Source organism: Bos javanicus, chromosome 20 (genome assembly GCF_032452875.1).
Source record: "Bos javanicus breed banteng chromosome 20, ARS-OSU_banteng_1.0, whole genome shotgun sequence".
Classification (NCBI taxonomy): Eukaryota; Metazoa; Chordata; class Mammalia; order Artiodactyla; family Bovidae; genus Bos; species Bos javanicus.
The window spans coordinates 4,888,206-4,912,585 of record NC_083887.1 but is presented as its reverse complement, the minus strand read 5'-3'; the positions used below and the strand labels follow the sequence as shown (position 1 = coordinate 4,912,585).

Sequence of the window (24,380 nt, the reverse complement as noted above, 5' to 3'; positions counted from 1 at the left end):
GCACGCGATGCTCCGCCGCGGGCTGACTCAGGGCTGCCCGGGCCTCCCTGCCACCCGCCTGTAAATGATGCAAGTCCAGTCTCTCACCTGGATCCCTGCAGCCCAGCCCAGAATCCGTCTGGATTGAGGGAGGGGCAAGAATCTGACACCTAAGGTGTGGCAAGGCCCACCACGGCGGGGCGAAAAGAAGATGGGGCAGCCGCTCAGGCAGAGTCCTGTATCTAGTGCTTTCTGCTCCTATCTTAAAATAGTTTGGAGGATTTTTTGTTTTTAATGCAAAGCATCACACCGCCAGGAATTCCCATCTGTGCCCAGCTTGCCCCGAGCACCACTGTGTCCAGGAAACTTCTCCAATCTGTCAAGGCCTCGGGGCTGGGAATCTCAACTAAATTACAAAAGGCAGAAAGAGGAAACTTTCCTAGCCAGTTGCGGGTGTGATGCGAGCCAGGAGCCTGAGGGGGTTGGAGGGGAGGGGGAACGCTGTCCCAGGGCAGACCATCCCCTCTCGCCTTTCTTTAGCTGCAACCGGAGCTGGGATTCGCTTTTAGTTAAGTCCGTTCGGCCATTGCCTTGGAGCACCCGCACACGCGCATGTATCTCCGGCCGCGCTCTTACACACTCACACACGCACGCAAACGCGTGGCCGTCGCCAGGTCGGCAACTTTGTCGGGCGCTCCCAGCGGCGCTCGGCTTCCTCCTGTAGTAGTTGGGCGCAGGCCCCGCCTCCCGGCCGTGTTGTCAAACGGGCGGGGGTCTCGGATTGGTCCAGCCGCTGGGACAACACCTGCTCGACTCCTTCATTCAAGTGACACCAGAGCTTCCAGGGATATTTGAGGCACCGTCCCTGCCATTGCCCGGCACTCGCGGCGCTGCTAACGGCCTGGTCACATGCTCTCCAGAGAGCTACGGGAGGGCGCTGGGTAACCTCTATCAGAGCCGCGGCCGCGAGGAGGGAAAAGGCGAGCCGGGAGGAAGAGTGGGAGGAGGAGGGGAAGCGGCGGAGGAGGAGGAAGAGGCGGAGGGGAGCACAAAGAATCCAGGTCTCCGGGCTGGAGGTTTACACCAAGAACCATGTGTACCGTGCGGCTGGGCCAGTTCGTGACCCTGGCTTTGGTGCTGGTTACCTTCGATCCAGCTCGAGGGACCGACGCCACCAACACTCCCGAAGGTCCCCAAGACAGGGGCTCCCAGCAGAAAGGCCGTCTGTCCTTGCAGAACACAGGTAAGTGCGTGCGCCCCCGAGGCGGGGAGCTGCTGGGAGAAGACATCCCGCACCCACGCAGCGCGCCCCGGGCGCTTCGCCCAGAACTGGGCGCCCAACCTGGACCGCGCAAACTCTTGGGGTGGAGCGGGGCGTGAAGAGGAAAGCGCGCGGCAGAGCGAGGTCCACACCGGGCTCCGCGCGTCCGGAATCCGCACGTGCTGGCCGGGTGATGAGATGGCTGGGGCAGGACTTGTTGCTGTCCTCCCGGGGTCGAGGGTAAAGGAAGCACCGCATCACGCGGCCAGGGTCGGCTCCAGCGTTCCCGGACCGGTTCAAACCTCCCTGCTCCATCCTAACCGGCTTGCAGGAGGCACGGAGCGTCCCCGCTACCGGGCTGCGCTCTGAACCGAAGAACTTCTCTTCCCAGCCGGCGGGCCGCGGCAGGACTGTTTCTCCCCCTCCTCAGAAGATGCCCGACATCCAAGAACTTTGTAGGCGAGACAAATTGCATGGCGAACTTTCCCCCTTGTGGGGCATTCCTTTCGGAAGGGGCAGGGGCGGGTGCACTAAAGCGTACCTCTGCGGTGCTGCCTCCGTCCCCGGCTCCAGAGCAGGTCAGCAAGAGAAGAAATGGTGACACGGCCCGAACCGTGCGCCGCAGCTGCTCGACCGGCTCTCCGTTTACCCGAGAGCTGCCAAGCACAACCAGGCGTGCAGGGCACGGGGCTGGCCCTTTTCCCAGCTCCAGGGAGAGGAAGAAAATCTGCCTAGCGCTTCTTCGCTCTTCACGGCCCTCCCTTTATTAAGGGGGCCTGCGAACCCGGCAGTGCCGTGCGTGCGTTCACCGCACGAGCAGGAATGCACGAGTGCCCATTAGGGGCGCCGGGAGCGAGTGAACCGCGGCCCTGCGCGCTCCGGGCCGGCGCGCCGGGGCCGCGCATGGGACCGTCCGGGAGTCTCCCACCTCCATAGGCAGATGCCAGCACCTCGGGCTCGCGCCCCGCTCGTCTCACCCACCTTTTCCCCTCCCAGAGCTTTCCCTGAGAATCAAACGTGATTTTCGCTAGTTGGTGACCCTCAACAAATACACGCCCCTCATTCTCTCGGCAGATTTAACCTGAATGCGGATTATCTCTTCCGACCCGCCCTTCTTCCAAAATATACTCTTCTGATGTAATTTTGTGGTTGGTTTAATTGGGTAGGGGGAAGGAAGGGAGAGAGGCTTTGCAGCCTGACAGTTAACTCCCTCTCAGCCTGTCCTTTCAGAGAGGCGAATTGGGGCCACATTCTGCGAAGGAGGGCAGCGGACACCCGGGTCGCGAGAAGTCTAGGGAATTAAGCGACATCTCACCCCAGATCTCTATTAAAAAGGAACCTCGAACTGCAAAGGTTGCGTTTCTGCAGACTAACCCCCATCTGACTCGACTCCTGAGCCTGCATGCAAGCAAACCGCAGTTTCCCTAGCCTGGTATTTTTAATGCGAATGGTTTGGAGGCGCTGCCTTAATAGGAGTTTTGTTTTGATTTTTAGGTGTTGAATCATAAAGCTAAATTGAAACTGCTTTTTGGACGCTCTCATTTGGGGGTCAGGAAGGAAATGGCCGTGATTTAATAGCAGCAGCTTCATCCAAGTACAGAAGAGTATTTCATTGATGAAGGACAGAAGGGAAAGACCAAGCTAATGGGTTGAAATTTTATTTTTGTCAGTGGGTTTAGAAAGCTGAAATATCTTCAGCTGTCAAACCAAGTATTCCCACAAATACTTTAATAAGATGAGAAGGATGAAAAAATGGAGTGTTCTGACCTAACTTCTCTTGTGACTTTTGTAATGTAGGTCTGGCTAATTTTTACAAAAATTTACAAATACTAGTTATCTTTATAAGTAGATTAAGTGATGAAATTTTCTTTCCTTGGTTTTTGGATCCCAAAACAATCATTTCTAACACTTTTTCTTAATTTTCCTTTTAGTCATTACTTTTATTTCAACCACCCTCTCTCTGCATTCCCCAGCATTACAGAGAATTTTGTATATGATTGTGTGTAATTCTCATTTTAGCGGAAATCCAGCACTGTTTGGTCAACGCTGGCGATGTGGGGTGTGGCGTGTTTGAATGTTTCGAGAACAACTCTTGTGAGATTCGGGGCTTACACGGAATTTGCATGACTTTTCTGCACAACGCTGGAAAATTTGATGCCCAGGTAAAAACCATATTGAGCACCAAGAATGTTTTGGGTTAGCAGAGCATGACTGAAACATTCAATGGAAAAAACTGTTAACAGAGTTTCCTAGCTGATCGTCATGGTGGCTTTTAGTACTTGCCAGAGACCTTCCAGGTGTGCAGCAGGGTGCCAGTGACTCCCCACTCCACTCCTGGGGTTCAGCTTTCTGGACCTGTCATATCGGCCGAGTCTTCCTCCACTCGGAGGAAGTTTGCATGCACAGAATGGGATGGAGACCAAGCTGAACAATTATTTGAGGATTCTTAGCAGAGAAAACTCGTAATAAATAATAAACATCTTGTAAGGGACACACGGTGTCTGGCTACCCAGAACCCAGTCTGTGAGGACCATAACATTAGGCTGGGGGTAGGGCAGGAAAGTTCGGGGACTCCAATTAAACATGCCAAAAGCTATTTTCACCTAATAGGTAAGAATAAAAGAGACATGAAATTTGTAGAAATTTGTCATCTCCTAGAGGACATGTGGGCAGGCAGCATGGATAAATCAGGGCCTCCAGAGAGCAGACTTTTCTTCCTCCTAAGTAGCAGATCCTCCTCTCCCAACCTGAAAAGTTGGAACCCTGAATGAGTCCCGCTCTATATAATAAATATAGTCAGGGCCTGACCCACTTCACTTATCCCGGGGTCCCTAGGGTAAAAGCCTAGATGCCGCATGAGTAGGAAAAGAACCCAACAAGTAACCTTATGCCTCCAGTGCACACCATACAAACACATTTCAGGTGGAGTGGACCATTAGGCTCATCTCCTTAGTGTCCTCCCCAGCCTGTATATACACTGTGAAGTACCCTGTTGTCATTTCACTGGAGAACCATGACTGTTTGGATGAGGCCAACAGCTGAGGTGTGATTTATGAACATCACCAGTTACCATGTACTGACATCCTGTAGACAGCCTGACAAAGCAACGCCTGGGAACCAGAAAGGGATGCGACAGGGCTGGCAGCCTCCCCTACAGAGGATGTGGGGTGCCAGCAAGGGAAACCAGGGAAGGAAAGAGGAGCAAAGTGTTTGAACTCCTTGAGATGCCCTAATAAAGCATCCCTTCTGGATTAACGGGAATTAGGAAACGTATAGGAAATCCGGAGGAAAGATGTGTATTTCAGGGCAATCCCACAGGATGTCAGGGAAGAATACTGAGAACAGATTGCTGCAGCCCTTGCATAAATTCATCTTCCTTTTTTTCCTCAACCAACAGGAGTACGTTCTCAAGTTAGAAGCATCCCTTTCAAGTCAGGTCTCAGCCCATAACTACTTAGTCAACCGCCACACCCTACCCTCCATCCTATTCAGCTCCCACTGGTGCGTCAGAGGAAAGGGAATCACCATGAGGTGGCTTTTCAGTGATCAGACTATCTGTAGACCTTTCAGCTGCTTCTACAGGAGAGGACAAATAAACGCACTGGCCGGCGTCCCACTTCCAACCTAAACCCATTTACTTTCTCAACTCCGTTACTTCCAGGCCTGTCTAAAACACAGGGGTGACCTCTCCAATGACAGCTCGCTTCTGTAGAAGAGGGGGTGTGAAGATCTCTGGGTGGGTATCCCACGGTGCCTCTGTGCCCCGCGAGGTTGATAAGGAAGCTAACGGCCCAGGCTCGCCCCCACACCAACAGCTGTCTCCTCTCTAGGATGAGAACAATCTCATGGGGTTGCCAGGAAAGAGAACTGCAGGCCAGATGTATGCCTGGCTGCCTTCGCCACTCGGAGGCCTGGGGCGAGGGGGAGGGGCCGTCAGCCGGGCAGTTCAGGCTCCAGATGCTGGCAGGCAGTGTGCCAGGCGGGCCTTTTAGAGGCAATAACCCTAACAGTTTAAAGGAGTCGAATTGCTTTCAGAAAGGAAAAGAATGCTCCTCCATAAAGGCTAGGAGGAGGAGAGAAAGAGTACGGGTTGGGGTCGGCAGGAGGCACTGAGGCAGGAAAGGCAGGCCCAGCTAGCACCCGACCTTCACATCACTAGAAGGAGCAGGAAAGAGGAGAGATCTGCACACGCAGGCACCTGAGAAAAGCTCTCGCCGCGCACCTCCCAGGAGCTCTGGGCTTATGCCTGCCCAAATTTCCCTCGGGGTTTTGCCACCATACAGTCAACACTGGGCTTCCTTGAGGACAGAGGGCCACGGGAGCCGCAGGATGAGGGAGGCTAGTAGAGGAGTTTGGGAGGAAGGAAGCAACCGTGTCAGTCTCCCAGGTAACATCCTTTGGGGCTGAAGGCAGAGGTCTCACATCACTCTGGACAGACCTCCCGATGTAGCCTCAGCCTGTCACCTGCAAGACGTCCATCTGGATGAGGCCTTAAGGTTCAGTCGTCAGAAAAATCCCATGTAAGCCCAACAAGGGTCAGGCTGTCAAAGCGTGTAATAAGAACTGGTCTCTTCCACCCCCTCTCCCTTCCCTGTCCCCTCCGCTCTCAGGGCAAGTCGTTCATCAAAGATGCCTTGAAGTGTAAGGCCCACGCTCTGCGGCACAGATTCAGCTGTATAAGCCGGAAGTGTCCGGCCATCAAGGAAATGGTGTTCCAGTTACAGCGGGAATGCTACCTGAAGCATGATCTGTGCTCTGCCGCACAGGAGAACATCCGGGTGATGGTGGAGATGATTCACTTCAAGGACTTGCTGCTGCATGAGTGAGTGCTGCCCTGTGGGGGTGGGGCGGGGGTGGGGTGGGGTGATGCAACGTGGATGGAGGGAGAAGTCTGCTGTGGTCCAGAGACAGTCTCCTTCAGTCTGATGGGTTGACTTGTAGAGGCTGAACTCTCCTGTTAAATGGGAGGTTGTGGTTTACCAAGGAAAGCTGCACTGACTCCCCTGAGCGTCCCTTTCTGGCTGGCCTTCAGGAAAAGCAAAAGAAATTTCCACCATCAGTTTCAAAATTCAAAGCAATAGCAACAGGAAATCTTTTTCACTGAGCGTGAAATGTGTGGAATTCAGGAACACCTTTTGTCTTTCCTTCAGCCAGAATCCCAACAGTTCTGAGTGTCCCGAGTTGCCATGTAGGTGCCCCAGCAGATGGCCAAGGGTTGGTAATATATACTGAGTACGTACTGAGTGCCAGGCATTGTGCTAAGGCTTCATATGAATTTTTCACTTGATCTTCATGACAGCACCATGAGCTAGGTACCATTCTCATCTCCATCTTACAGATGAGAAAACTGAGATTCAGTGTGGTAAAGGTCACACAGACAATGATGGAGGAGCCTGGCAGTCCAGCTCCAGGACTTATACTCTTAAATATCAATAGCTTTTTCCCTTGCCTCCATAAGCTCTGCTTTCCCTTAGAAGGTCCAATTCACCTTCTCCAACATTCATGCCCTCCCAGAGAAAATGCAAAACAAATGATAAAATCCTTAATCAGCTAAACACCTTTATGCCAAAATGAGGGGATAGGAACATACTCTTTGGAAGACTTGCAATTCAATCATAAACCCAGGATATCTTCCTTTAAAAGCATACAATGGCTCCTTTCTTGGGGACTCAGGGCAGAAAGTAAGGTACTAACTAAGCAGCCCAGTACAAGTCACTGCACTGTTAGTCTTTGCCCAGTGACTCACTGCGCCAAATCAGTACAATTTTATCAATCCTTGCTCCTTAGTTCATGCCATAGCCTCCCTCAACTACGTCACTAAACGGGCCACTCCCCATCCCACCCACACCACCTAGACCGCAGAGAATAGCAGCCGTCACCTGTCACTTTCCACTTGGCTATAAGGCTCTAGGTACCTTGCAACACCCCTGGTGCAGTGTTAGAATTATTAGATACACCATGAATCTCTATAGGCAGCTCTTGCCAGGAGCAAAGTGATGTTGCCTTTGCCTTGAGTTACACTGTGTTCTCAGTCGCTCAGTCACGTCTGACTCTTTGTGGGCTGATGGATTGTAGCCCACCAGGCTCCTCTGTCATGGATTTTCCAGGCAAGAATATTGGAGCAGGTTGCCATTTCCTACTCCAGGGGATTTTCCTGACCTAGGGATCAAACCCACATCTCTTACATCTCCTTCACTGGCAGTCGAATTCTTTACCACCAGCCCCACCTAGAAAGCCTGAGTTATACTAATGCCCAATAAAATATTTTCTATTCTTCCAAATCTCTGTAAAGAATCAAACCAAGAATAGCATCAACAACAATAGCAATAACAATAACTGTCATTTTCTGAGTGGGCCAGGCCCTTGGCCAGGGACTTGGCCTGGATTATCTCATTTACCTTTCCCAACAGTGCTACAAGCCAGAGAATACTAACCCCACACAAGAGAGAAAGAACGTGAAGCTAAGAAGTTAAAGATCTTGCTCTGAGATTCAATTCCTAATTTCCAACTTGGGAATTGGTGCTTCTGAAGCCAGTTGTCAGGAATGGACCTCAAACCTCCTTGTCCTGGCCTCCATTCTCCCCACTAGACCAACTAAAGGCTCATTGGTCCCCAGGTGCAGCAAGATTTTTTCCCTTTTTTCAAAAACAGCCCGTTACACAAGCAGAACACTGAGATTCCCTTCCTTCAGGTGCCCCTGCAAGAGGCAGACACTCCACTGCTGAGAAACTCATGAAGTTCATTTGTTCTCAACTCACTCTCCTCCATCAGAGATAGTTTGTTGGCTTCAAAAATGGGTGACAGGGCACTAGTTTTTAATTCTGTAACACATTCCTGGAGCCAAGAAGACTTTTGTTTCTTTGGAGAAAAGTCTTTGGGAAAACTGAAGGTTTTGAGGAGTTTTGCCACCCCACCCCACCTTTGCATTTAAGAAGACAGAAAGCACTATGGCTTTCTGATGTCTCCTCCATGGAAACATCATCCATGGGACCCTTACTTCCAAAAGGCTCCATGCATCATTTAGAGCCCATATAGCCCCTACCCCAGCCTGCTCTGGAAATGCAGGTGGTCTACCCCAAAGCAAACCTGGGCCTTTTCCTTGAATACTCAGTGTGGCTATATGCAGTTCCTCTTACTAAGCCAGCAATTCTAGCTCCCCACAAAATCCCACTGCCTTCCCTTCTGAAGCTGCAATGGCACTCTGTCAACTATATTTAAAGCTGAACTGAATTTTTTTTTTTTTTAGTTTTTCTTAACTATCTTAACTGATTTGGGCACCAAAGATCCCATCAGTCCCCGAATATCAAGAAGGCCATTTAAGAATGTGTGACCTTGGCCACAGACAAGAAAATGAAAACTGAATTTGCTCTTCCCTCTAGAGAGAAGGAAATCATAGGCATCCTAGAATCCACATCACCCCCATCCCTCAACCTGACCCTCACCTAACCCCTAAAACACTCACATTCAGTTAAAGTGACTTCCTGTTCCCCTCACCGCTGCCCTGCTCCCCTCACCGCTGCCCTGCTCCCCTCACCGCTGCCCTGCTCCCCTCACTGCTTCCCGTCCCACTTTCTCCATATCACCCGCTTGGCCATCAGACACCCTGTCACTGGGTGCTGGCAGCCTCCAGGCACATCCCCCTCCAAGTATTTTTAAAAACCCTTTAGCCTTGCTGACGCCCGGTGGAGAGAGCTGGGCTTTGTCATTAGACACGGGCTGAGCTAGCAGCCTGAGAAGGCACCATGCCAGCTTGAAACACAGCTTAGATGAACACACCCCTCCCCGTGGTTCACAGCTTTCTCCTCGGCAGAGACTGCCAAGGGCAGAAAAGAGCGTGGGGTAGTCCAGCCTTCTGGGATCCGCCTTGGGATTCAGCAAGTTCATCTGTCAGGCAGGATGCCCTGCTGAAGGAGGCCAATAGGCAGTCCATGGATTCCCAAGAGGGCCCTTCCTCTCCTTACTCTGGAGAAAGAAACTTCCCCAGAAGCATCCCCAAAAGACAGATGCTTAGTCTCTGTGATCTGCTTATCTAGCCACAGGAGGTGGCAGGCAGGATCAGGTGCTACAATCCCAATGATGCTCTAGCAGACACTCAGTGAACTTGACCTCCCTGAGGCTGTCAGTGCTAGTTTTCAAAAGATGGAAAGAAACGGACATGCAGGGAGCACGTCCCTCGTGTGCCCATGCCCTCCTCTCTCGGCTGAAGTCAACTTGGGTCATCACTGTCCTTGTCACGGTGAGGGGCCTGCCTTCAAGACTTTCCGCACCCTGCCCATCAGCTGTGCCCAGACTCTCCGACTCCAAAGGCATCAAGTAAGCCTTAAAAGGCAGCTTGATCTCTGTCAGCCGGAACATTCCTCCTCTCCGCTCTCAGCCCAGCCCCAGGCCTTCTCGGCCCAGAAGCTTCCAAAAGCCACTTTCTCCCCCACCATGTCTCTGTTTTTCTATCTATGACATGAGGACAGTTCACTCAATTACAACTTGAGGACTAATTCATAAAAATGGCAGCAAACTGCTTCACAAGTCTTCAAATAGTCTGCCCTTCCTGCTAGGCAACAACAGCCAACATGCAGAGAAAAGATTCAAATGGTCTGTAGGGCAGCGTCCCAGTGGTGCAGGCTCACCGAGGAAAAAAAGGCTTGTTCCTATAAATGAGCTCACGTGCCAGAGTGGTTTCCTGCCCAAGGGGATGGCCCAGTGCATGGACAGAAAGACCCAGAAATTCTGCCAGTGAGGGCTGCTTAAGAAAGCTTATTAGCCACCTGGAACATGCCATATCCCTCTCCACACCTTGGGGATTTTAAGAGTCTAGTGAGATGTAAGAAAGACTTGGTGAGTTGGCCAGGAGATCCCATTGCTGGGGGCACCTTTTGCCAGATGGGCCCCAAAATAGGCATACTGCTCCGGCTTTCTGCACACACTTCCACCCCCAAGAGGAAGGTACGTAGTCATTCCTCCTTCAGCACTTTTCCTAAAGACGGCCTGAGCAACTGGTCCTCCCCCTGGGAACCAAGCATGCTTATTTCACAGACAGCTGGCTCTTGTCCCAAGCACAGAGGCCCCTCTCTGCCAGGCCAGCTCTCACCTCCCTTTGTGGGGAAGCCCAGCACGAAAGAATAAAGCTGTTCAGACAGCCACTCCCCCGCCTCAGCCTCTGCCACCAAGGAAGGGATATCTTGGTTGGAATCTACACCCCAGCCCCACCCTTCACCTGTTCCAGACGCCTCCAGATACAAAGGAGAATGCGTCCAGAAACTTCCCCAAACACCCTTCATTATCATGAGCCCAAACCAGGGGCAAATACACACATGGGGAAAGTGGTTTTGGGGGAGCCTAACTTAAGACTAGGCTTATCCAGGAGAAGGACACCCAGTGCAAAGCCAGCCAATCTCGCTTCCCTGCCATAAAGACTCCTCAGTTTAGTATTTAAGGCCCGTCACCATTTGCCTAAGTAGTATTCCACTGGCTCCAAGACCCATTTCCCCTCCTGCTAAAATCCTCCTAGTTAGCACACCCTAAACATGCCTGGGGACTTCCCTGGTGCTCACACAATTAAAGAATTCTGCAATGTCGGAGACCTGGGTTTGATCCCTGGGTTGGGAAGATCCCCTGGAGGAGGGCATGGCAACCCACTCCAGTATTCTTGCCTGGAGAATCCCCATGGACAGAGGAGCCTGGCAGGCTACAGTCCATGGGAATCACAAAGAGTCAGAGACAACTGAGCAACTACTCAGAGCACAGCACAAACGGGCCTGGAGCTCCCCTGCCCTCCTCGTTCCCACAGCTGTGTGCCTCACTCCCCAGGGCTTCTTTCTAGGCTTCTAGCACAGACACCTGTGTATTGTCAGGGGCCCTTTTTCTTGTGGCGGGCTCCCTCCCCCAGGCTCCAGTTCCCTCCAGTGCCTGGCAGGGAGCCCAGTACTCCACAGAATCCAGGTAAAGGCTTGCAGTAATTCCAGGAACATCTTTTGCCAAACCAAACCCAAGTCAAGCGTTGGCCAGGTCTCTCCCCTCCTGTGGGTCCTGCCCTCCTTAGCCCACAGGAGGCGTTCTCCAGCCCCGGTCTCTGTCTCAATCCCCAGACCCTACGTGGACCTAGTGAACCTGCTGCTGACCTGTGGGGAGGAGGTGAAGGAGGCCATCACCCACAGCGTCCAGGCTCAGTGTGAGCAGAGCTGGGGAAGCCTGTGCTCCATCCTGAGTTTCTGCACCTCGGCCATCCAGAGACCCCCCACGGCGCCACCCGAGCACCAGCTCCAGGGCGACAGGGCCAAGCTCTCCAGGGGCCACCCCGCGGAAATGGGTCACCACCTTGCGGAGCCCAGCAGTCGGGAGACCGGCCGAGGTGCCAAGGGTGAGCGAGGTAGCAAGAGCCACCCCAACGCCCACGCCCGGGGCAGAGCGGCCGGCCCTGGGGCCCAGGGAACTTCTGGAAGCAGCGAGTGGGAGGATGAACAGTCTGAGTATTCCGATATCCGGAGGTGAAATGAAAGGCCCGGCCGGGAAATCTTTTCCTCCACGCCGTCCATTTTCTTCTCTCTGGACATTCCAAAACATTTGCCATTAAAGAGGGGGGCGATCACTCGCAGGATGTGATGGGGATTGCGGACTTGTTTGGAGCTGTGTTAGCGGCATGAACAGGTGAGGTGGAGGCTCCCTCGGCAGCGAGGGCTCGGTTGTGCCTGGTGTGTCCCGCACCCACACATCCCAACGGGAGGTCGTCCTCCTCGCAACTTTGCCTTCTTTCCATCCGCGGAGACCCTGGGCTATGGCTTGCGGCTCCCTTTGCCTTGGGAGGTGACGAGAGGGGAGGGGTGACCCGCGGGGGCCAGACTGTGCGCTTGGTGCTGGGCCCCGCCCCAAGCTTCTGAGCAGACAGTCCTAGCGGAGCGCAGCTGGATTCCGGCGCAGGAGTGGGTGTGCAAATCTCCCTGGGAATCGGGAGAAGGGTGGAGCGGGGGCAGGGCCGTGTGGGTGCTTGGTGCCAAACAGAAATCCAGTTTCTTGCATGGGACCTTGAGGTTGGAATAACTTGGGACGGGGCGGGGATGTGTGGGGGCGGCGAGGATTCTAAGTGTAATTTCTGAGCCATTGTTCTGTCTAGGGGACCCTGCTGCAGGGAGTGGCCCCTGTGTGTCTGTATTTTAACCACTGCTTCGAGTCTCGATTTCACTTTTTTATTTATCCAGTTACATCTCCGTATCTGTCTAAATAAATAGCTTTCAAACAAGCAACTGGGTCATTAAAACCAGCTCAAAGGAAAGCAAAAAGCAACCCATCTTTGGGGGCTGAATTTTTTTTTAAGTGCTATTTTTAAAGTAATCAAAAAGTGATGTAGCTTTATGTCTGACTGCCTGACATGGGCTCATTGCCACTAGCACAAAGCCCACCCTGGAAAAAATGCACACAGGAGTGCATTTGACAGAATTCCCTTTGCCTTTTGGTACCTCGCCTTGATCCTCAGCCAAGACGGACCCTGGTTCCATTGGGCCGAGTTGGAAAGCTGGCCTGTCCATGCTAGAGGCTGGAAAAGGGGAACACAGAAGGACTACTTGGTAATTTTCACCAGGGAATGCCGACCTTTTATGTAAACGGAGGAGACTGCTGCACATCACTGGGGGACAAGATTTCCCAGATCCAGAATGAAAATTTAGCAATGAGAAAAGGAGTCAGAGTGGACAAAGAAAAGCAGGGAGGAGAGACAGAACTGAGAATACAGGGAAAGGATTAGAACAGATAGCACTGGCAATGGATGTCTTGTGGTTACTGAAGAGGTCTCAGAGGTAGGCCTTTTCTCTCTTCTGACAGAGCTTGTCCTTTCTTGCAGCCAGTACTCAAATAGGAGCCCAGTATTGCAAGGAATGGATGGATGTTCTGGGCCAGGTCCTTCTAGAACAGGGGTCAACAAACCTTGTCTGTAAAGGTCCAGATAGTGAATACACTGTTTTCAGTTTGGCAGGTTATATGGGTTTTGTTGCAGCTACTCAACTCAGCCTTTGTTGCCTGAAAGCAGAAACATACATAGACAACACATAACAAATAGGCTTGGCTCCACTCCATTAAGATTTTATTTAACAAGCGCCCAGCTGGATTTGGCTCTTGGGCCTGAGTTTGCTGACTGCTGTTCTAGTGACTGGGCAAAAAAGTATGCATCCTCCATTTATATCAACTCATAGCTCTCCCTCAAAGCAACCTGAGGCCAGAGATAAAGAGGCTATATTTATCTGCTAAAAAATGATTTGTTCCCAGAATGCCCTACCCAAAGCCCAGCTAGTGTTTAGATAACCTAAATCCAGCCTCACTGCTGCCAGGACAGGGTGCCAGAGCGCCGTTTTCCCAATCTCTCACGATGCATGTTGGAAAGAAACCATCTGTTGGGGGGAGGGGTACAAAAGGCTGGGAGAAGCACCTAGAAAGAGCGGGAGTTGCAGAAAAGAGATGTGCTTGATCCAGCTCTGCCCTCCGAGAGAGGAGGACCGGTGTGTCAGGCTCTGCCATGGCAACTGACCGTAAGCCATGGCGTCTGAAGCCACACAGCACGTGGACTGTTTTCTTTACATCACTCAAAAGCTGAAGCAATAACATTCTCTCGCGTTGCTGGGTCAGCTGCTCATTTGTTCGCCCGCTTCTGGGCTGGGTGGGTGAAAGGCATCACTTTTACATTTTCCTCAGTGTAAATGTTTTACATGTTCGCTACTGACGCCCCATGTGTTGCTTCTGTTGTAAATATTTGTCATTTGTATTTATTATCTCGGTGTTTTCCCCCGAGGCATAAAATTGCTTCCTATGTTGCTCTGAACCCCCTCATTGATCACTGTTGTATATTTTTTCATGCCGCTGCTTTGTTTCTTCTCAAAAGTCAGGTAGAAATCCTTGCATTCTGGTTCCTAAAGTTTTGAAGCCTACAGTAGTATTTATTGCTGAGATTCTTTATCTCAAAACTGGGGAAAATCCAAATTCCTGTAAGCATGGACAGAGGCATTTGTACAGTCTAAAATGTAAGCAAAGTCGTCCTTAAAGTTAGACCCTCCACTTGGGGCTTCGTACTTCATACAAATTTACTCCTGAGCCTTCCTTTGAGGAAGGATGTGGATTTCCAAATAAAGATATGATGTTTATTTTGAGCCTTGCATCTTAACAAGATGATCCGAACACCTCTCCTTTGTATCAATAAATAGCCCTGTTATTCTGAAATGAGAGGCCTTAGTAGAGTGAAATGCTGACACTCAAAACTAAATAAATAGAAAATGCTAGCCCAGAGCTGTAGCTGTACTTTCACACACAGACACACACACAGAAATTTCAGCTCGAACCTAGGAAAAGGCTTCGTTTAGAATAACAAGGACAAACAACGCTTCCAGGGCCCGTTTTCCTAATGAAGAGCAGCCCTCGTGTGATCTCAGCATCGGCACCGTGATAAGTTATAAGATCTGTTTCTGTTAGGGATTTAGGCAGCAGGATCTGTACTTTGTCACATTGCATTATCTTTCTCCAAGCCTTAATAAAGGTTTTAAATAACTGACTTCCTCTTGAGTAGCATTTTTTGTCTGAGAGAGCTTTGGGTGGGCCAAGGGGATGGCTGTGAGCAAGTGGACTTTGAGTCCATTAAATACTGGATGTTCAGATATCTACAAGATAGAAACAGGCTCATAGATGTAGAGAACAGAGGTGTGGCTGCCAAAAGGGGAGGGGGCTGGGAGGGTTGGGGGTTTGGGACTAGAGGCAAACTGTTACATATAGGATGGATAAACAAGGCCCCAGGACTTCCCTGGTGGCCTTGTGGTTAAGATTCTGGGCTTTCACTGTGGTGGCCCAGGTTCCATTCCTGGTTGGAGAAGATCTCACAAGCCACATGGTGTAACCAAAAGAAAAAACAACAAGGACCTACTGTATAGCACAGGGAACTATTTTCAATATCCTATGATAAGCCGTGATGGAAAATAATGTGAAAAAGAATATATATGTGTGTGTGTGTATATACATATATAATTGAGTCACTTTGCTATACAGCAAAAGATAATACAACATTGTAAATCAATCATATGTCAGTTTAAAAAATGTAATGGTGAATGTTCAGTTTACAGGGAGAGGAACTCAGGGAAGAAGACTACTCTGGGCTTTTCTTCCCCCACAGGGACTCTGTCCAAAACCCTGCCTGAACCACCCAAAGAGGAGGCTGAGCTTCTGTGGCCAGCCTGAAAGCACCAACCCCAGGGCCATCAGGGTGGTCCTCACAGCTCCTTCTGGAGTGCACAGACCTTGGAGTCAGCTACCCTTTCTTGCAGATGGGGCCTACAGAGGACGCCACCAGCATAATTAAGTCTTGTCAGAAAACAGCTCAGGGGCCAGGGGCTCTGCACAGGCAGGGAAACCTCCTCCTCACCTCTCCCTTCCTGAGCACTACTGGAGAGCTGGAGTCCCTGATTTACTAATCTTATGGTTTATTCCACCATTGGCATACCTACTATGTTCTCAGCACCATGCCAGGCATCTTGCATACGTAACTTCATCCCCACTACATCCCACATGCAGAAGATATTATCCCCACTTTATAGATGAAGAAACCAAGGTATAGGAAAGTAAAGCAACTTCTCCCAAACCCTGTGACTAGGGGCAGGGGTGGGGGTGGGGGACATCTGAACTCGAACCCAGATCTGTGACTCTAAGCCCTCATGCTTTCCCCTACTTCAGGCCCAGATTCTTCACATACGATTTATTTTTAATTTAAACCAATCAGTATGATTCTATTTTACACAGGGCTTAAAGAAAGAATAATTATACTCTTATATTTATAGCACCAGGCCTCCAAGGAATTCTGCTTTAGAATGGAAAGGAAAATTGATGCTCTCACCTTTCCTCTCTGCAAAGACAGATTTTAGTTCAGATTAAGGGAGGGGAGGAAAATCACAGAGTCTGATCCTTTTCAGTGCATATGAGTAATTTTTTTTTAAGATGCTTCTTAAGTGTTCCTAAGGAAAGCCTTTGGGGAGTGGCTGGCTGGAGTGACCATGCAGACTGAGTTTTCTCCACTAAACCCACCCAATCGCCAGCCCTGTCTTGAGACGTCAGGCTTCGCTGAAATCTTCACCACCGCCATCCCCCTCATCACGATAGCTGCAGTTTCCTGTGACTCTGTTACGTGCCCCCTGTGCTGCTTGGTGCTTTACAGATACCATTTCTGAGCTTCATTTTACAAATGAAAAAATTGAAGCCCAAAGGCATCTTAATTTGCCTAGAGCCATCACAAGGCTAGCAAGCTCCAGGGGGTGGCAGGGCTCAGTCATCATTGTCTTCTATCTGTCGATTACCCCTGATGTGAAAATGTGGGTTAAATACACCTAGTGTTCAGAAATGCAGCTACCTCCCTCCCCCCAACGCTCAGAACTGCTCCAGTCCACTGGTTCAAGAATGATGAGGCTGTGGGAGGGCTAGAAGATCTTCCAAATATGCTGGATTTAAGCAAAGTTTTCAAAGGAAGCTGGAGCTGTGGGTCCCACAATCTGGAGACAGAAATCTGAATTTATTCTAAAGTCGACAAAAAAGAAAGCCTCCTACTGAAGAGGGAACAAGTCTTGGCCAGAGAACAAGTTTCATGTCAAATTGTTCTGTGGGGTCAGAGAAAAGATCAATACAAGCCTAGGGCTAGGAGTCATATGAGGCTGCTAGCATAAGAAGTTCAGTTTTTATCACTCCCCAGAAAGAACATACAATTCAAAAGTCACTCCCTAAAGAGAAATGGGGGGAAAGCCACAAAGCCAACCTAAGCTGATGCATGAAATGGGCCCTGTTTCACTCAGCAGGATGAACCCTGCTGTCCCACAGGACCTGGGCATGTGCCCACTGCACCATTTAACATCAGCTGGGTGAGCTAAAGCTTGGGAGAGGCAAGAGAAGCCCCTCCAGGAATTCTGATGCAGGTCAACTGTTCACAAGGTACAGAGGAGAACTGGCTAGTTCCATGTTCCACTGGAGAGCTTCCAAAGATTTTTGTGGCTCTTAAAGCAAAGGAGTGCCCATGTAAAAAGCAGTGGCACACTCACAAGGCTGGGGACCGCCGGCTTGCTCGCCCTCACAAGCCATGAAGAGCACTCAGCAGAGGAGGAGGGGCACCGGAGAGGGCTTCGCGCAGGGAAGACAACTAGGCCCTGGAATCTTGTCCTGATCGTTTGTTGCTGTGTTAACAAACAACCCCAAAACTTAGTACATTGGAACAACGATTTTATTTTGCTCACAATTTTGTGGATCAGAAACTTAGAAAGGGCTCTGCTGGGTGGTTGGTCTCTTCCCCAGATGGTGTTAGCTGCCTTCCCAGATGGATGGATGTGCCCTTCAAGTAGTCAAGGTGACTACTCAGAGCTCCCAGTCCCTTCCCCCTCCCCCTTCTTGCTCTTTCTCCACGTGACCTCTCACCCCTGAGGCCTTGCAAAGTGTGGCCATTCCAGGGTGGTCAGTCTCCCTTCTTTCATGGTGACTGGCTTCCCCAAGAGAGGATGGAGAATTTTACAGCACACTCTGCAGATATAAACTAGGGTTGGACTTCATCCTTGGAAATGAATGTCACAAGGGCAGAGACTGTCACTTCTGCACACAATTTCATGTCCCTCCAGTGACCCTGCCATCACACAGCTAGAATGAATGAATGAGTGAAACCTCTTGTCCAAAAGGATGCCAAATTGTCAAATCAGATAAGTTTCTATGCACTTTAACTCCTAAAGGAAATGTACCCTTGTGTCCTCTAAGGAGCACCAACATGTCAGTGGGTCCGTGGGTGAGTGTCAGAACACAGAGAAGTCTAATAATTTTGGAGTCAGGAGACAGAATATTAATCCAACCACTCATTTGTCTTGCACCTGGTAAATCTTTTTATTCTTTTTAAATAACAACTGGAAAAAGTCAGGACTAGCCCCGAGATCCTAGAAAATCCAGTACGCTTTCTCAGCTACAAAATAAGGAAACTGACAGCCACTCCACTTCTCTCACAAGGGGTAGTAAGCAGAAAATGACTGAAGCTATACGAAAGAGACAATACACAGGGGATGCTTTGAAGAGCATGGATGCCATGTCAACAGTGGGGATTACTTCTCCTGGCCATTTTGAAAGGCTTGTGTCTAAAGTCAAGAGCACAGAGAGGATGAGCCATCCCATCCTTTCCATTGTCCTGGTCTGAGGTCTTCTATAGCCAGGATAGAGGGTCAGCCCCTCACGGTGGGCTAGGAGAGGGCATGAGGCTGGAGGTGGGCTAGAACCGGGCATGAGGGGGCAGAGCCTAACCAGAGGGGTGAGAGCAGCCCCTGAGCCGCTCCCCAGTGGCAGACTGGGCTGGGGAGCCACCTACAGGCTGGGGAGCAGAGGGCCTTCCTGTCAGGCTCTCCCTCTGCAAACCTCAAGGCAAGGGACCCACAAAAGAGCCGGTTCATAAATTCCTTAATGAGAAAGGAAAGCAGAGACTGACAGAGATGAGGGAGGAAAGAGATTCGGGGCCAGAGTCCACTCCACTGGGTGCCAAGGTTCCTGAGAGTTTGACATTTGGAAAAGATCTGGCCTGGAGGAGCCAAGGATTTGGGACAGGACTCCTTCCGGCTCCTGGGACTGTCAAGAAGAGAAGGAGGGGGAGGAAAATGACTCAGCTGAAATAAAGAGAAATGTATTTTTAAAAAGGGAAACGATGAGAGGCACAAAGGAATGAGATGGAGCCCCAGGACAGGGTCCAGATGCCTTCTCAGACAAAGCGGGGCCAATCTGCAAAATGCTAACAAGCTCACGAGGGCTTCCAGACCAAGAATAACACCTCGAAAATGAAGAGCATCTTCCAAGCTTGCCAGGCCCGACGCCCTCAGAGCCCTCCAGGTCTGGGGTCCCCAAGGGCTGGTACCCACCTCTGCAGGAGAAATGCTGGGGTTGACCCAGCAGCGCAGAAGCTCCTCCACAGTTTTGACTCTGAAGATGGGGGCGGTTTTTGCACAGAGGAGTTAGATAGAAACTCATTTCACATTCAGGCTCACACTCAGCCAGCAGGGCAAGGCTGGGAGGAGGGGCTAGGATGCCCTTCAAACTCCTCCCTGGCTTCATTCCATACACCAAATCCTGGGGGTTGGGGGAGGCGTGGAAGCAGGCTCCCTCCTTGGAAGCTGATGCAACTCTCAACACTAACCCCCTACCCGCAACAGCCAAGGGCAGATGACCTTGATTGCAGAAGTGTCAAATGGAGACTGCGAAGCGATATGAGAATAAAGAGAAGCTGCTGGTACTTCCATGGTCGTCCTGTGGTTAGGGGACTGATTCCATCCCTAGTTTGGGGAAATAAGATCCCACAGGCCACGTGGTGTGGTTAAAACAAAGGGGGGAGCAGGGTGGTCATTAAAAAAAAGAGAGAGAGAAGCCGCTGACTGACAACTCTGTATCTACGCCCCCCAGCTCACCCAGTGCTGGGTTCATGCTGGAGTACACCTCCCCTCAGCATGGAACTCACATTTCTAGAAGAGGAAAAATTAGGAAGAAGAGCTCAGCGTGGCCGAAGAACTGTGAACCCCTCGCACAAGCCTATCAGGCCCGTCAACCTTTCCAAGTTGCTCGGCATTTACCCAAAGGCTCCTGTCACTGGGGAATCATCATGTGTCCTGGGAGGATGCGAAGCAGGGAGGCCAGCCTGCTGGGGAGCACAATGCCACGTGCAGGGGAGGACCCGGGCGGGAGTCGACAGACCAAAGCCAGCTGTCCCACTGTGCAGAAGCAAGGCTAGGGTGGGAAGCCTCCCCTGACAGCAGCCCTACATTCTAGCAGAAAACAGGAAACCAGAAGAGAGTTCCTGGCCCTCCGCACGCTGGGTTATCCCAGCACCTCCGAGACTGTCCCTCTGGACCACTCAAACGGCTGCCAGCACCTGGCAGGGGGTCTTCAGGCACCCAGAAACTGAAAGCGTGGGGCTGACTGGCTGCCCTCTGAGGTCGCTCCCCTAGCTGTGGCCGCCCTGAGGTTCCTTTACCAGCCTGGGACCCGCTACACAGACAACCACAAGCAGCGTGGGAAGCACCTCCACACCCGTCTTTCCAGGGCCTGGGACCTCGGAAACTGGTTTGGTGAGGGAAAGCAGAGACAGAATTAAAACTGTGAGAGATCTGTTAAGAGAAACAGCGTGAAAGCCAGGTGAGAGGAAGAAGCAGGCAGGTGGCGCCTCAGACCAAAGTGCAGGGCCGACACCAGGGAAGGGAGCGAGGGAAGGAAGGAGCGCTGAGCAGGACTGCAGGCAGCTCTGAGAAAGTCTCAGCCAAGAGGGTGCAGAGCCCAGGGATGCCACTCTGTGTGGGCAGGAGTGGCAGGCTCTGCCCCAACCCCCACCACGAGCTCAGTCATTGCCAGGAGCAGCCTGGGAAGAGGGTGGCTCGGCATGCACACAGCGATGGACTGGAAGGAGTGGCAGGTGGAAGCTGAACTGGCTACCCTCCTCACAGCGGGGAGGTCTGAGCAGCACCCTTCTACAGCTACCTAACAGCCAATGCCGTCTTAAACTTCAGCCAACGCCTTTTTTAAACTTGGGCTTCCCTGCTGCTCAGATGGTAAAGAATCTGCCTGCAATGCAGGAGACCTGGGTTTGATCCCTGCGTAGGGAATATTCCCCAGGAAAAGGGAATGGCTACCCGCTCCACCTGGAGAATTCCATGGACAGAGGCACCTAGCAGGCTACAAGCCATGGGGTTGCAGAGTCGGAGAGAACTGAACCCCTACCGCTTTTTTTAAACTTGCTTGGTACTAGGTGAAGTAAGTCCGACAGAGAAAGGCAAACACGTCTCTCATATGTGAAATCTAAAAAAGATACAAATGAACCTATTTACAAAACAGACTCACAGACAGAAGACAAACTTTCGGTTACCAAAAGGGAAAGCTGAGAGGGGCATAAATTAGGAATTTGGGGATATATATAAAGTAGGTAAACAAAGACCTATAGTATAGCATGGGATATAGCACTCAATATTTTGTAATACGGCACTCAATATTTTGTAATAACCTATATGGGAAAGAATCTGAAAATCTGAAATATATATATATGTTCGTTTTCAGATTCTTTATGTGTGTATATATGAATCACTTTACACATGAAATTAACACAACATTGTAAATCAACTATACTGCAAGAAAATAATTAATTAAAAACCCAAACAACAAAAATAAATCCTTTAACAGAGCATTCAATTCTTGAAACAGGTTCTACCAGCCCTTTGGTAAGCCCTTTGATAACCAAAACAAGTACAAGAATTAAGGTAACAGTGATTAGCAAACTAGAAGGCCCCTACTAGAAGTTCACAAAACAATGGCTCACAGGTCACATATAGTCTGAGGTTTTGTTTGACTCACACACAGATTTTTTTTTTTTAAGTTAAATTAGTTGCCAGCACAGAGAAGCCACCAAAATCCAAATTTCCAGCTTCCCTTCAAAAATAATAACATCCATCAGTTCTGAGGCTTCCCTGGTGGTCCTGTAGTTAAAACTCCACCTTCCGGTGTAGGGGACACGGGTTTGACCCCTGAGCAGGGACCTAAAATCTCACATGCCAAGGCCAACTAAGCCCAAGCACTGCAATGCAGACCCCGCTCACCACAACCAAAAAGACCCGACGTGTCCAAATAAATTTAAAAAATAATAGCCATCAATCCTGGCCCACATTCCAGCTCACCACAGTCCTCATCACTCCCTACTGTCTTACTCCCTGCCTGCTTCCCTCGTACTTGACCAGACTGACTTCTGCAGGCCGCCTGCCAACTCATGGATGCATCTTAGCCATTCCTGGCCACTCCATTTCCTCGGGGGATGCAAAGAGGAACATCTAGAGCATCTAAAAAGAGCTCTGGGTAATTAAAATGTAACAGAGAAAAATGAAAAAGAATCAATAAAACAACTGGGAGGTAAATTTAAGAAAATCCTTCAGAAAGAGACTAATTATGGAAGAGAAAGATCAATCTAGGAGATTTATCCAATCAGAAGGACTTCCAGAATAAGGGAAGAAAATGGTAGGGAGAAAATTATCTAAAAATAGTACAGAATTGAAGCACAAGAGCTTTCAGACTGAAGAGGCCTAATGAGGACCCAAGACAGTGAATGAAAAACTCCCCAGCAATATGCATCCTTGTGAAAGTTCAAAATTCCTAAGGGTAAAGGGGGAAAGCCCAAATGCTTCCAAAGAGTGGAAAAGACTTACAAGGAATCAAGATCAACATGTACACACTGCTATATTTAAAATGGATAACCAACACTGACCTGCTGTATAGCACAGGGAACCCTGCTCAATGTTATGTGCCAACCTGGATGCAAGCGAGTTTGGAGGAGAATGGATACATGTATATGAGTGGCTGAGCCCCTTTGCTGTTCAGCTGAAATTATCACAACATTGTTAATCGCCTATACTCCAGTACAGAATAAAAAGGTTTTTAAAAAAAGAATCCATAAGGCCTCAGACTCCTTACCAGCCACTTTGGAAGCCAGAAGACAAAGGAGCCATGCTTTGGCATCCTGCAGGAAAGTAACTCTATCCCTAGTCAGATTATCAATTAAGTGGAGTACAATCCAGATATTTTTCAAACATGCCAGGTCTCAAAAATTTTCCTTCTGAAATATCCTTTCACAGGAAGCTCCTGAAGGCTGCATGCTGCCAAAATGAGGGAGTAAAATTAGAACAAAGACATAATCAGATCCAGGAAGCAGAGACCTAGCCCAGGAGAGAGGGAAGGGGCTTCCCAGGATGATGGTAAGAAGAGTCCAAGGACTTCTCTGGTAGCCCAGTGGTTAAAACACCATGCTGTCACTCCAGGGGGTGGGGGTTCAATTCCCTGATCTGGGAATTAAGATCCTACATGCCACATGGCATGCCAAAAAAAAAGTCCAGGCTGACAGTTGAGCAACCAGCCCCCCTGGGAGCAGAGGACCATGGGGACTGCAGAGGATCACTTCATGGTCTGGCCAGAGGTCCTGAGGGGTAAGTTAGCAATGGTTAAATTACTTACAGGAGACTAAGCAAACCAAAATAAGGGAAAGACTTGAATGGGCATTTCACAAAGAAGATCTCCAAATAGCCCATAAGCACATGAAAAAGGCCTCAACACCATCAGTCAATAGGAAGATACAAATTAAAACGCCTATGATCATCGCTCTCTACCCAGCAGAATAGATCAAACAAAGAATAACAGAGTCCCAAGCACTGGAGAGGCAATGAAGCAACTGGCTCTCTCACACGTTGCTAGTGGGGCACCAGTGGTCCAAACACTTCGGGAAACTCTTTGGCAGTTTCTTAGAAAGTTAAACATATGCCCATCCTGTGTCCCAGAAACCCCACTCCTAGGAACACATCCAGAGGAATGAACACAAACAGAGCCACAATAATACTAGTACAAGAATGTTGAGTAACTTTATGCATAATAGCCAAAAACTGGAACCAGCCCTAATATCCATCCAATTGGAGACGGAAAAACCAAGCATGATTCTTCCATCCAAGGAATACGAGTTGGCAATCGAAAGGAATGAGTGACGCACACAACCGTGTGGGCGAATCTTCAAAACACGAAGCGAGGAAGGAGACAGAAAAGAACACAGAAAAGACAGAAAAGTTTACTTACAAAAGTTCATACCCAGGAAATACTAATCCATGGGGTGAGAATTCAAAATAGTATTATTTGTAGGGGATCAAGACTGACAAGGACAAAAGGGAAACTTCTAGGATGACAGGTACGTCCTGGTGTCACAGGCATATTGTATTTAAAAGTCATTAATCGGGGAACTTAAAATACACTTTATTATGTGTTAATTTATTCCCCAGAAAAGTACGGGGGGGAAAAAAGAAAATGAAATAAATTTAAAAATTATTAATTTCATGAAAAATAAAAACATATTTAAAAAGAAAATATAACCATAGGACACTCCCTGTAATATGGACCTCGTTTGGCTGTGAACTGTGAACACAGTTCTAATAGATAAATACACTATATGCGGGTTCAACCAGAAATCTCTATTGGCAGGATGAGCAAAAGGGCAGCGTTTATGTATTGCAGAGGGCTGGGGGTGAGTAAAGAGAGACAAATCCTAATATTTTATAGTAGGAAGTCAACAGATCATGTGTAAAATCAAATATACAAATAAACAAGAAATACCAGTGAG

The 24,380-nt window shown here is 49.7% G+C and overlaps 1 protein-coding gene across 1 annotated transcript; it reads left to right on the top strand.

The window, feature by feature from the left end:
* Positions 1-864: 864 nt before the first annotated feature.
* Positions 865-14,762, top strand: STC2 (stanniocalcin 2). The gene is made up of 4 exons (XM_061393234.1): positions 865-1,222; positions 3,260-3,402; positions 5,851-6,062; positions 11,323-14,762. Exons 1-4 carry the CDS (start codon positions 1,072-1,074, stop codon positions 11,723-11,725), a joined length of 909 nt encoding a protein of 302 aa, XP_061249218.1. The 5' UTR covers positions 865-1,071; the 3' UTR covers positions 11,726-14,762.
* Positions 14,763-24,380: the final 9,618 nt, after the last annotated feature.

Coding starts and splice junctions, on each gene's coding strand:
- STC2 (XM_061393234.1), top strand. CDS start 1,072: ATGTGTACCGTGCGGCTGGGCCAGTTCGTGACCCTGGCTTTGGTGCTG. Junction 1,223..3,259: donor TCTGTCCTTGCAGAACACAG/GTAAGTGCGTGC, acceptor TTCTCATTTTAG/CGGAAATCCAGCACTGTTTG. Junction 3,403..5,850: donor CTGGAAAATTTGATGCCCAG/GTAAAAACCATA, acceptor CTCCGCTCTCAG/GGCAAGTCGTTCATCAAAGA.